This window comes from Palaemon carinicauda, chromosome 40, assembly GCF_036898095.1.
Source record: "Palaemon carinicauda isolate YSFRI2023 chromosome 40, ASM3689809v2, whole genome shotgun sequence".
In the NCBI taxonomy this organism is placed as follows: Eukaryota; Metazoa; Arthropoda; class Malacostraca; order Decapoda; family Palaemonidae; genus Palaemon; species Palaemon carinicauda.
Genome location: NC_090764.1, coordinates 10568751 through 10583441, shown reverse-complemented (window position 1 = coordinate 10583441; position 14691 = coordinate 10568751). Strand labels below are relative to the sequence as shown.

Here is a 14691-nt window from a genome sequence, read left to right as displayed (position 1 = left end):
AAAAAGCTAGGAATTTAAACTTGTTAAAATAAATTATCTATGTTTACTTAACCCTTTTACCCCCAGGCTATTTGGAAATTTCCAACCCTTAACCCCCATGGGGTTATTTTTTTTCAAGCACATTTTGCAGTATATTTTTTTTTTAAACTGCTCTAACAACCTTAATTTTTGACATAGAGAGGTCAGGTTGGTCTCTTTCTCTTGGAAAATGCCTGAAGTTTCTCAAAAAATTATCAAAAATATCCAAAAAAAATTTTAAATAGCATTTTTTTGCAAGGACGTACCGGTACGCCCATGGGGGTAAAGGGATGAGTTTTGTGAAACGTACCAGCACGTCCTTTGGGGGTAAAAGGGTTAACATACAACTGTGAACCACAGCTCTTACCTTCACCACCACTGGAAGCTAGAATCCTCTGCTTTGCCGCAGGTTTGCCCCTGGGTTTGGGGACATGCACTTCCGCATTATAGTGAGTAGTTACCGCCCTTTTTCTCATCCCACGCCTTGGTTCATCATTCTCTTCATTTTCCGAGTCATCCTCCTCGTAAGGTAACACTGGCTGCCTTTTAGGCCTGTATTTTGATGGTGTGACTGAATAAAGAAAAACAATTTTTTTCTAAGTGAAAGTACAGTAAAACACAAAAATGAATGCAAGCAAGATATCACCCAAATATGATTATCAAATTGCACTGACAGTACTAAAGTGAGAGAGAATGAGATTGCATTTCCTAATATTGTTACTATTGTATCGGTATTTGATACTCTGTCGGGTAATTAGCATAATGTACGTAAATGAAACAAATTTGTTAGTCTGGAATGCAAGAATATTCTAAATTGATGCATTGCTAATCATGCAGTTAATGTTACAATGGTTGCAACAGTACGGAACATGACTGTAACATTTTTTCAGCTATTTTTGTCAGCAAAACAATTGTACTTACTTTACATGGCATCTACAATAGCTAACTATTACAATATATTATTCAAGTATTACAGTATAACTAAGAGGGATGGCCATAGGTTATGTATTCATACAGTATGTAAATACCAAATTGAAGTATTATACCATTTCATACCATAGATCTGTTTTTACAGTATATAATTTCTTTCTTATGCACAAGCCCTGAAACCAAACTTCCATGTACAGTTAGCATCTCCCATTGGCACCCAACTCTTACCTTCAAAACAGCAGTCCTTCTTAATGCTGGCTATAATGTCCCTGACAGCTGCCACTAATCCAGTGATCTTCCTATTGTGCCCTAATGAACGTCGTGTGACATGGCACAAGCAAAGAGGACATTGGGCTGCATTGCGTGAATTCTTAACCACTTGGTGAATGCAATCAGTGCAGAATGAATGCCCACACTTTGTAGTGAGAGGTTTGTTTAACATGTCCAAGCTGAAAATATCAGAGACAAAATTATAATCAGGAATATCTTTGGCCATATTTGTCATGTATTAAAATATCAAAGAGTTCCATTCACGGTCTACTACCCTGGGATTGGGCTCCTACACAGGCAACCCCCAGAGAAGAAAGTATAGTTTTTTTAAACATGAAAAGTCTGAACTTTGTATATATAAGCACTGAGACATGGAGGGGAGGTAAGAGTATTTGTGAATAACTCAAAAGCTCTAAATGTCAATGACTTAAAATTTTTCTATGTTACTGAGAGAGCATGCCTATACAATACTGAATATTGTATGCAAACACTAAATGAATCCCTTCATATTTCAAGGTATACTAACTCATTACCTTAATTCTCTTTTGAGGGTTAAAACAATAACATAAAGAATCAAAATTCAGATGACTGCAATATTTACAGTCATTTTTCTAACAAAAAAAAAGTGCTTTTGTAAAGCAATCCCACCAACTAAGAATGAACAAAATATAAAATAAAACGTCATTAATCTTACCATATATTGCATTCTAATGTTTTCTGCATCGACTGCAAAACAGCATTCATTTGGTTTAGTCGTTCCTCCATCTTGACTTTCCACCATTCCTCTCACACTAGTGTATCTACAAATGAGAAAACAATCAAATTGCAACAATATACCAATATCACAGAAATTGACTTCATGGTTCAATGTCCATCCACTCATACTTTTCTGTCAATTTGTTCCTCTTAAGAAGATGCAAGGAATAGAAATAGATGGAGAAAGTTGACTCGAGCAGCCGACCCTACTACACAGTTGGACTATGATTGTCGAAGATTATGATATTCAAATTATGCATTAGGTAGACTTAATTAAGGAGGAAAAAATTGCCTTGCAGTTTACCATTTAATTGACTTTCTTTTCATTCTCCTTAACATTTATCTTTGATCATTTTCAAAATCATCAATGCTCGTTACTCTGTAAAGACTGTTATCATGTTCATATTGTACTTATAGTTTTGTTATTTCTCTCATATTTTATCAATTGCTTTGTTTCTTTTCCCGTACTATGCTGGTTTCCCTATTAGGGCTCTAGAGGTTATAGCAGCATTTTGCTTTGCCAATTAGGTTTTCCACTTGGCTTATGATAATAATAATGATGGTGATGATAAAATTATGTTTTATTAGTTCAGACATACACCACTAGAGGGAATCATGATCTGTCATGCCAACAGATGGCAGTACAGTCAATTTGACCTTTCTCCCCAGTCTGGTTGGAGAAAATAAAGCAATGAGAGCAGATCCATACAAGAGAAAACTGGCTGTGGAACACCCTGTGCCTTGAGGTGCTTTGACAGCTAAATTATTCCTTGATATTGCTAGACCTCTTTCAAAGGAGGGTAAGTTTAAGAGTAAGAGTATTACTCGTATTTCTTATATTGTTATTTCTTATCAATTGAACCATTTTTCTTCCCTACCATTTGTCAGTAATGAAAAATTACCAGAATGCAAAATCATAAAATGTCCATCTACAGTAAATGCCGCCATCTGTGCATCTTCTACGTAGTTATGACATTTCACTTAGTTAAGTGGGACAAGACTATGTAAGTTAGGATAATTATAAGGTAGAAATTTTCTATCCCTCATCGTTCATTTTATTTCTTCCAAAATCCTTGGCATTGTGACTTCCAGTGACTAGTAAAAATTATTACAGGTATCATCAGATAACCTTTTATTATAGGCTATTTATAAATAAGTACCAAAAATATATTATAGAAAATACTAACCTGTACCGGCTGTAGGGAGTTAAAAACTTTCCAGAATAGTGCTTCTTGCACATGACAAGCACTCAACATTCAGATTTCTTATTGATAAATGAGTCAACAAAATCACTGTATGTGGATATAATTATAGCTGTAATAATAATTTCTATCATAAAGATATGAAATCCAATATTTCCTTGGGTTACAATAGCTTCAACTTACATCATTTCGTGGATACAACACAGCTCCTATAAGGGAATTGTACAGTATTATTTTTTTTTTTTTTTGCGTTTCATTTTATCATTCTATATTTACCTTCCATGTAATTTTTTTAGTCCTAGTTATGTTTCTATGCCATAGTGTGTGTTTTATGTTCTAAATTACAACTTTACACCTACATTTATACAGGTGAGTGACTTTTGGGTTGATATATGATACTAATTTCTGGCGAAACTGGAATTCGCTATAAGAAATGGACGAGTGCTGGCTAATTTGGTATTTTTCTCTGTATGACTAATGGGGAACGGGGCATGATAACTAAAATGTGAACACCATTTCATTATCCAAGTTTGTTGTTTACTTTTGAGAGACTGATTGTGGATTACTGTGCATGCGTTGTTAGCATTTGCTTTTGGCAGCTTTCTGCTTTTTGTATGATGCAGTCATTAGCTGGCTTTTTGAACCAATCAAGAACTTCAAAATCCTTATGCATAAGTTCCCAAATGTTGTTTTAAAAGAGCCCCTTTTTCTCCCGTCACTTCATTTCCAGCATAACTATCATAACAGAGGAGTTGAATCTACTGTACTTCAAAATTTTATGTAAATTCATCTATTTCAGTAATTTTGTTGGTCACTTTTCGTTCAGTATGTACTGTATAGCGACTGTTTTGATACTCTTCTGAAAGTCATAAATACCCCTAAACTAATAAATCACATCATCTGCATGCACAGCTCATCAGTGTACTGCTTGCCAGAACAGAGGAGCAATGAGATTGTTTATTTTCAAGCTAAGCAAGCTTAGGCGGAGTATAAACCATCTGAGGGATGTGATGTGAATTACAGTCGTCCCCTGCTTTTCGCGGATTCGCTTTGCCGAGTTTTTCTGGCAAGCCATGGTCCTGTATTTCATGATGATCCTTTTAGTTTTAAAAATTTGTCATCTTAATCATTTTAACGATTAAGTAATAATTTTTCTACCTTAACAAATTAAAATTATAAAATTATGATGAAATCTAGATTAAAACATTGTAAAATATATCACCAACAAAGAAAGCATGGTTGAACAAGAGCATAATGGAAAATACCCAGGACCTGCATCTGCTGAATCTGTGCTAAGACTGTGTATATCCTCCTGTGTTGCTCACGCGAGATCGTGCATCACATGCTATTGGCTGACAGATAATAGCAGACCAATCTGATGCTAGACCAGGCAGCTCCTCCCCTTTGTCACATTCCACCTTGCGTTTTGCGAGCCATACGTCTACGTCTATAAGTTTTACCTTGTACTCTTGTATTTTATGATACTTTCGATAAATCTTTTATGTAATTTAGTTACTTTAAATCAAAACCCTACAATGACACCTATGGTTGGCTGTGCTGTAAATATCATGGTCTTCACTGTCATCTGCTGCACTATTAATTCATCATCATCATTCTAGTACCCCTTACAGAATTACAGTAGTTAAAATTATTACGGAATAAGATTATGTACTATGTATGTTATTGCAAAATACAGTACTGTATATTTTTGTCAATAAAATAGTTTCAGAGATATGTTCTATGTCCTGCAGCCTTAAATTACGTACAGGTACTAATGTTCCAGAAACATTCTTCTGTAGCCCTAAAATATTCAAAGTAGTGTTGTACTGTACATATATAGTAGCGAACATGTATACCACACGTACTCCAGTCCCCTACCTGTAAGCTAGGTTGAGCCTAACCTAACATGCACTATATATAGCAGTGCCGTCATATGTATACCAAAAATTGTGCATAATCAAAAGTATTCATAAGTGTGGGAAGGATATAAAGGCTTAAAATACCCGTAAATAGCAAATAATAAGTTTCCTCGAAATTCTGCATTTCGCTGGGAGTTCTGGAACGGAACATAACCCTCGCAAAAAGGGGTAGCCCAACTAAAAGCAATTAGGATACTTTAAAATTTATATCACTTAAACCCTATTTTTTCAACTGGTTATCTTGTTCTTATTATGCATTTCTGACCATTACTACTAGCGCAAATCACTAGTTTTTGGCATTTCCTCACCCAAAACTCTGACTTCCCACTGGGATCCCAAATAATTGTAATATTGTATATGGGGGTAGGAAAATTCATGAATGAATGGTTTACCCCAATATTCATGGTCAGAAATGGATTGAACACAAGGTAAAAAGTAGGAAACATACTGTTCATGTATTTGGCTAGAAATTAAAGTACAGTATCATATATTTAAAGAGTATAATGCTTACGTAAAGTATTATAATTAGGTGTGCTCCAACTTACATCAAAATATGAATTACGAAACATTGCAGGAATAGGTCATCGTTGTAACCAGAGGACATATACAGTAGTTCATAGGTTTTGACAAGTAATGTATTTTGCAATACGCAAATTGTGGTCTTGAAAAAAAAAGCCACTAGCCTCCTATGTCGACAGGATACCTCTTAAGGGTAAGCTGGGGGAAATATACTAAAGGATGAATCCTTAATCTCCAAATGTAATTGAAGGAATGTAGTAATATTTTTAAATTCTACATTATTGAATGGAAGATCAAAGCCCCTGCATAAAAAAAGTTAGATTCAGAAGAAAAAAAAATGCTCGTGCCAGATGCACGGTTCTCCAGTAGGTGGTCCTCCTTAAAATTCATAGAAGCTGCCTCCTCTGTCACCTCTGCTGCCATCATTCAACCCCGGAAGACTCGGATCACAAGAAATCACCCCACTGTAGTTTCTCCCAACTCAGAAAACCAAAAGGTCTAGCCACAACGCTGGGTCCTCGGACTGGGACGAAGAGAGTGGATGGAAAACGGAGATTCCCATGAAAGGTAGAACCATGGGCAGCATCACTATAAAGGGAATGAATCAATGCCACAATTATCTAGCAATAACTGAAGCGTTCACAATTAATACCACACCCACGCCTAACCTAACTAAGGTTAGAGACAATTTGATTAAAATTTATTTATCATACAGTATAGTAAAACATTAAAATTAAGTCTATTAAAGACAATTCTCATTGGCAGAGAGGTTTTTGGCACCTAGCTACCAAACGAAAAGTCATAGAGACTTTTCAATAGAGTAAAAATTTGTAAAATAGGCTAGCATGTGCAAAAAAAATAAGGCTATGCAAATCTAGATATCATTCAAAGGGGGTCAGCAACATAAGCTGGACTAGGAACATCAAACTTACACATACAAATTAAAATGAAAGGGGGTTGAAAAAAAAATAATCCTTAAAAATTCAGTAGTGACAAGCTACAAAACTTTAACAACTCCATGCTGTCAAGAAAGCTGAAAGTGAATGGCTCCATACATTGTAGAAAGCCAATCGCACAAACACTGAAAGGGATCTTAATGTGACGGGCCGAGAGAAGGTTGTGACTCAAAGACAGGATGAAAGCAACTGAGTGAGTTTATTATAGAACACTCTCCTTTACATACAAAAGCTCAAGGCAATAAGAAATTTCATGTTCAAAACAGACACCGTTATCGATTAGAAAAACAGACATGTTTATTCAGGTTATTTTTAGTGCGAGGGAAGAGCGAAGATACAAGTATAATATATACACAAAATGAACTATGTACGATCGTGTGACACACGGTTGGTACATGGCTACCCCCCTAAAATGACATACTGTACATGTTAAATAGGGCGCCCTGATCTAGAGAAGTGAACTGTAGGTGGGTCATCTGGCAGGAGATAAGCAGGTTTTAGACGATCAATGGAGACCCAGTCTTCTTTGCCACGAATGTTTAGTAGGAATGCTTTCGGACGTAGCTTGTTAGTGTCGTTGCGCAGGAAGACGTGCGTTGCAGAGTGCAAGTCTGTCGGTATGTGATGCTTCGCTGGGGGCTTGTAAGTCTAGCGGCATGGAGTAAATTTTCCCACGACGTGATGTATGCGCTGGAAATCGTCGGAGGAGGTTGTAGAAGGAAAAAATTCGGCAGGGACGACCAACGGGTCGCCATACACCATTTCAGCTGCCGAGACATCGAGGGCGTCTTTAGGAGTGGTCCTTAGTCCTAGGAGGACCCAGGGAAGCTGAGTAAACCAGTTGGAATCCTTGCAGCGGGACATCAAAGCTGCTTTGAGGGTGCAATGAAAACGTTCAACCATTCCATTGGCAGCGGGGTTGTAGGCAGTTGTCTGATGTAGGGTGATGCCCAGGAGATTCGCTAATGATGTCCACAATTGAGAGGTGAAAGTGGTACCCCTGTCAGAAGTAATATGCTCAGGGATACCAAATCTTGCAATCCATCCTGAGAGTAAGGCAGATGTACATGAGGCGGACGTTGCAGTTTCCATGGGAATGGCTTCAGGCCAACGAGTGGAGCAGTCGATGACGGTAAACAGGTAACGATGTCCTTGTGATGTGGTTAGGGGGCCTACAACATCAACGTGAATGTGTGCGAAACGACGCTGAGGTTCAGGAAAGGTGCCCACTCCTGAATCCGTGTGTTGATGTACTTTGGAAGTTTGGCAAGAAGTACAGGCGCGGACCCAATCCTTAGCATCCTTAGAAATGCCGTGCCAAATGAACTTTGTCTTCAGCAGCTGTGCAGTAGAACAGCACGAGGGATGTGAAAGGCCGTGAATGAAATCAAACATCTGCCGGCGCATGGGAGCAGGAATCCAAAGTCGAGGTCTACCAGTACTGACGTCACAGAGGAGGGTGGTGTTAGAGTCTTCGAGGGGGAAGTCTTCCCAACGGAGGGACGTGCAGGATGTCCTCCATGCTTGATACTCTCGATCCTGTCGTTGGGCTTCAGCCAGGGCGTTGTAATCCAATCCCAGTTGAACGGCAGCCAACGTGTTCTTGACAGGGCATCGGCAACGGGATTCATTTTCCCAGGGACGTATTGAAGGGTGCAATTGTATTCAGCCACGGCGGAGAGATGTCGGCGTCGACGGGCGGACCAGGCGTCAGACTGTCGAGTGAAGGCGTGCACCAGAGGCATGTGGTCTGTGCGAATGACGAAGTGCGTACCTTCTAAGAAATGGCGAAAGTGACGGACAGCAACGAGAAACTTCCAATTAAATTTACCGTTTCCGAACGATGTGAGGTTCTCGTAACCGTAGGTGGGGATCGCAGATCCGTTGGCAGCTACCAAGCGGACGTCAGCAGACGTAGACAGACTACGTCGTGTCCTGAAGAGTTCCCTCGGCAAGAGAGAACGACAAGCACCCGTGTCTACCAAAAATCGCACACTCGTTCTTGCATCATGTAAAAAGAAAAGATTAGAAACACGGGAGGCCACCGCCACGAGCGATGGCCTACTTACACGTTTTTTGGCCACTGACAATCCTTGGCACATTTCTTCGCGGTTGCCCTGAATCGGAAGTGGTAGAAGCAAAACTGCGGCGGATGGGAGGTAGTAAGTAGCTGTAAAAGTCGTCGGTTGGGGCGTGAGTGAGTGGTGGGTGGGTGGCTTTGTCGCCGCTTCGGCACGTCAGGGTAGGCGTGTATGCCCTACGGCATTCACGTCAGCTTCGGTTGACGTTTAATAGGCGTCCTATTCGTCAGGGGTGGGGGCATTGATGGAGGTCTTGAAGTGGCTGTCCATTAGGGCGTCGGCTTTGGTCATCAAGTCCTTTATGGGTAAACTATCGACATCGGGTATGGCAGCGCGTATAGGTCCGGGTAAACGGCGTATCCAAAGGGCACAAAGTAGGTTCACCTCACGAGGAGAGCCGTCTGCGACAGGTTGCAGGCGAGCGATACTGGTCATTTCCGTGAGGGCGAGAGAAGCCCTTTGGTCCCCCAATGGTTGTTGCGAGAGCTGAAAAAGCTTTGCTATACGGGCAGCTGGCAACGGCGAGTACTGCTGCAGAAGGTATGTTTTGAGGGCGTCATACGCTATTGGGGTGTCTCCTTGTTCACAAAGCCAGTCGAAAATTTCTGGGAAGGTGTCCTCGGGTATCGCCGCGAGATCATAATCTGCTTTGGTGGTTAAGCGAGTCACGCCCTTGATGCGAAACTGGACTTCTGCGCGCTGAAACCAAGCAAACGCCTCTCCGCTGGCGAATGACCTAAGTTTCAATGGGGGAGTCGCAGCAATAACTTCCGTAGGGTCCGCCATAGTACCAATGATGGAGGGGCGACGGGGGGTGGAAGGCGGGAGGAGCGAGTCACTCTGGGGTCACCAATGTGACAGACCGAGAGAAGGTTGTGATTCAAAGACAGGGTGAAAGCAACGGAGTGAGTTTGTTATAGAACACTCTCCTTTATACTATACAGTGAACCCTCGCTACTTCGCGGTTCGACCATCGCGGATTCACCACTTCGCGGATTTTTTCCATAACCCATATATATACAGTAATATATATATATATATATATATATATATATATATATATATATATATATATATATGTATGCATGTATTTATGTATATATGTAGGTATGTATATGTGTATACATATAAATATATATATATATATATATACACACACATATATATATATATATATATATATATATACACATATATATATATATATATATATATATATATATATATATATATTTATATATATCTAAAGTAGGAAGATGTGATGTAGTTCTAAGGGAAAAGTATGGGAAATATGTCTGGGTAATAAGCAAAGCTCTACCTCCAGTTTGTTTCTTCATTATGATCATAGATAAATGTAAACAAAACATTGGTTGCCATTTTTTATCGTGCTTTTTAGCGTGTTTAGGAAATGCATGATATAAAATCACCTTTAATATTTGTGCCTGTTTTAGTTTAGGGTACTGTAGTACATGCATCAAGTGTTCTGTACATTAAATGTAGTTTGTTAACAGTACTACGTACAAGGGAAGGTTTTAAAAGTCTGAATATACATGTTGAATAAATAGGTAAATATGGTGTCACTACTTCGCGGATTTTCACCTATCGCGGCCGCGACTGGAACCTATCTACCGCGATAAACGAGGGTTCACTGTATACAAAAGCTCAAGGCAACAAGAAATTTCATGTTCAAAACAGACACCGTTACCGATGAGAAAAACAGACATGTTTATTTAGGTTATTTTTAGTGCAAGGGAAGAGCGAAGATACAAGCATAATATATACTCAAAATGAACTATGTACGATCATGTGACACACGCTTGGTACATTAAACGATTATCAAACCCCTCTGTTATGGTACCGCTATTACTATGAATAGTGGATAGATAGTAGGTTGGCTAGGGCACCAGCCATCCGTTGAGATACTACCACTAGAGAGTTATGGGGTTCTTTGACTGGCCAGACAGTACTACATTGGATCTTTATCTCTGGTTACGGTTCACTTTCCCTACTCATACACCGAATAGTCTGGCATATTCTTTACAGATTCTCCTCTCTCCTCATACACCTGACAACACTTGAAATTACCAAACAATTTTTCTTCACCCAAGGGGTTAACTACTGCACTGTAATTGTTCAGTGGCTACTTGGTAAGGGTAGAAGAGACTCTAGCTATGGTAAGCCACTCTTCTAGGAGGACACTCCAAAATCAAACCAATGTTCTCTAGTCTTGGGTAGTGCCATAGCCTCTGTATCATGGTCTTCCGCTGTCTTGGGTTAGAGTTCTCTTGCTTGAGGGTACACTCGGGCACGCTATTCTATCTAATTTCTCTTATTAGTTAAAATTTTTATAGTTTCTATAGAAAATATTTTATTAATGTTATTGCTATTCTTAGAATATTTTTTTCCTTTTCTCGCTGAGCTATTTTTCCTGTTGGGGCCCCTGGGATTATAGCATCCTGCTTTTCCAACTAAGGTTGTAGCTTAGCAAGTAATAATAATAATAATAATAATTATAATAATAATAATAATAATAATAATAATAATAATAATAATAATAATAATAATAACAACAACTAAATCACAACTTCCTTCCTATTACTTAACAGCACATGAAGACTTCTCAGTTCCCGGAGTTGAGCATGGAGCAATGACAGCTCAGTGAAAAGAAAGATGATGTTGACTTGACGCACAAGTCACACCATCTCCATTAGTTTTCGGTGTTGTTGTATAATCTGGAGGTGCTGTGACAAGTTCAACCGAGAAGGTATTTCCTGTTCTAGCCTTTTACATTAAAGACATTGGAAATCGCACATCACATTAGCACACAGAGTGTTATTAGAATGTTATTGTGTGAATAACAAGAAAAATACTGTTAAATTGTGTGCATCGTCTACTAAACATACATGCAATTGTGCGCCAACACACGATAATATTATGTGTATCGCCATTGGGTTCCATTATTAATTAGATTATGTAAATTATTCAATGCAATAATGAAGCAAATCCTGGAAAAGCTGTATGGAAGAATGTTGATTAGAAAGAATATTGATTTAATAAAACTACCTACAGTACATTCATATCAACATGAAGGGAAACCATATATATCACCATTTTATAACTACATTGCACATGTGCTATATTAAGCTAACAGAATTCTTTGGGATGTATGTATGATAGCGGCCACCTGCATGTATGATGACAGCTAACTTAAAATACGGCAGTGTACAGGGGGGGGGGGTCGCAGGGGGGAGTTAGTCCCTCCCGTTAGGCAAGTAGGTTAGGTTGGGGGTGGGGGTACGTTTAGGTTAGTTGGTGTCCATTTTTAATCCACAAGGGAGAAACTGGCCGCCGACATACAAAGGCTCCAATTCTTTTTCAGGATATGAAGTTCAGGATGCCAGCTAACTCCTAATCAATCAATCAGGATATGCAGAGCCTAAAATCCAAAATCAATCTTGCCACTATCCTCACTATGCCCATGGCCTAATCTAATCGGACCTAATTATAGTTATGGGTTTAATCTAGCGTAATACTAATGATTAATTGACATATGCTGATTAAAATCGTTTCCGGAACATGAGCTTAATGAAAAATACAACCAAATAAACTGCTGTATTGGTATCGTATCGTATCGTATCTAGGTCTATTGCACGTTTTAAATGCTTGATACCGCTTGATCTAAGCTGACATTATAACAGAAGGCTAATTTAGCTTGACATTGTTTAATCCGTTTAACAAATTTACTCTAGGATGAATTTTAGTTATTAAATTAAAGCAAATCTAATCTGTAACTGGCAAAAGTAACAAGATTCGCCCAGATGTGTTAGAAAAACTTACCTCAATAATGGGACGCTTTAAAATCACTTTAAAGTCACTTCTTATGGGTTAAAATGTGCTTCCAAGCTGTTTACTTCACACTGCCTGCATATATAACCACTGTTGACATTAATAATCCCTTCGCGCCAAAAATTTCATAATATTGCTGCAATGAAGATCGTCAACATTCACGATCAGCTGATATAATACATCGTCTATTTAGCGATGTATCCATTAAACCGAAGTTATATTAGGTATCTTGCCCTCAGCGATGATTTATCTATAATATCCATACCATTTAACCCTCGTGAGTAATCGAATTAAACGGTAAATCAATGAAAATAAATGGCAATAAAATATGCCGGACTATCCAATGTTTGTAACCCTTCACAATATACCACAATGCAGAATTAGATGTTGCATGTTACAGTAGTGTTTCTCGGTTAAGTTGCAAAAGGCTTTCATTCTTAGATGTTACATATCTGTCACACATTATTATTATTATTATTATTATTATTATTATTATTATTATTATTATTATTATTATTATTATTATTATTACTAGCCAAGCTACAACCCTAGTTGGAGAAGCAAGATGCAATAAGCCCAAAGGCATATGACATGTCTGTTTTGACGTTGTTTCTTATTTTAGAATGATTTATTGTTAATTTGTTCTCTTTATTTATTTATTTCCTTATTTCCTTTCCTCACTGGGCTATTTTCCCTGTTGGAGCCCCTTGGCTTATAGCATCTTGCTTTTCCAACTAGGGTTGTAGCTTGGATAATAATAATAATAATAATAATAATAATAATAATAATAATAATAATAATAATAATAATAATAATAGGGAAAAATAGTCCAGGGAGGAAAGGAAATAAGGAAATAGATAAATGGTGAGAACAAATGAATAATAAATCATTCTAAAATCAGTAACAACGTCAAAACAGATATGTCATATATAAACTATAAAAACACTCATGGCAGCCTGTTCAACATAAAAACATTTGCTGCAACTTTGAACTTTTGAAGTTCTACTGATTCTACTACCCGATTGGGAAGATCATTCCACAACTTGGTCACAGCGGGAATAAAACTTCTAGAATACTGTGAGTATTGAGCCTCATGATGAAGGCATGGCTATTATAATTAACTGACTGCCTAGTATTACGAACAGGATGGAATTGTGCAGGAAGATCTGAATGTAAAGGATGGTCAGGATTGTGAAAAATCTTATGCAACATGCATAATGAACATATCATTGTAACTGAGACGTGAAAAAAAATATTATAAATAAAGAAGGCAATCTCATGGATTCCATGCAATAATAATAATAATAATAATAATAATAATAATAATAATAATAATAATAATAATAATAATAATAATAATACCTTGCACATCTTAGTATGATAAGGCGTAGAACGAGGGTCGTGGTGATGCACTTTTCTTGGCTTTCACATTACGTAATAATATGCCACAACTAGAACTTCATTTAATGAAAGTCTTTTAGTCAATTTCGTGAGTAATAAAACGTAATGAAGATGGCTATAATGATTACACAACTACTTAAGTCAAAATTGAAGTTGGTTGTTACAACATTTTCTTCTTTGTGGACATTTTTTTTTTCTTTTTTTTTCTCTCCTTCAGAAGACATCTTATAATAAGATCGTAATAAAGCATTCATGGTGCAATATATATATATATATATATATATATATATATATATATATATATATATATATATATATATATATATATATTGCTGAGTTTGATAATGTCTTGAGTGGATGAAAGTACTAACTCCAATCAAGTCTTTTTCATTTTTCCTTTCGTGGCTATAATACATATATATATATATATATATATATATATATATATATATATATATATATATATATATATATATATATATATATATATATATATATAAAATTTACAGTTCTCTTGACAGTTTTCCCTTTTAAGGTGGTGTTTTTTACATCCTGATTTTTCCAACGACGGTTGTAGCTTGGCTTATGATAATAATAATAATAATAATAATAATAATAATAATCATCATCACCATTAACAACAACATCATCATTATTATTAACAACAACAACAATAATGACGATGATGACAGGAATAATAATAATAATAATAATAATAATAATAATAATAATGACGACGATGACAGGAATAATAATAATAATAATAATAATAATAATAATAATAATAATAATA

General features: G+C 37.2%; 1 protein-coding gene across 3 annotated transcripts in view; it reads right to left on the bottom strand.

Annotated features, from left to right (window-relative positions):
- The window catches only part of LOC137631538 (uro-adherence factor A-like), a 56228-nt gene extending 43385 nt beyond the window's left edge, over window positions 1-12843 (bottom strand). For all 3 annotated transcript variants that reach the window (XM_068363312.1, XM_068363314.1, XM_068363313.1), the window contains exons 1-4: window positions 12489-12843; window positions 1913-2018; window positions 1177-1397; window positions 386-589 (exon numbers count right to left, since the gene is read on the bottom strand). In XM_068363312.1, the coding sequence (XP_068219413.1) occupies window positions 386-589; window positions 1177-1397; window positions 1913-1983 (496 nt within the window). In that variant the 5' untranslated portion in view covers window positions 1984-2018; window positions 12489-12843. The remainder of the gene's footprint in view (window positions 1-385; window positions 590-1176; window positions 1398-1912; window positions 2019-12488) is intronic.
- Between the last annotated feature and the right edge of the window lie 1848 nt (window positions 12844-14691).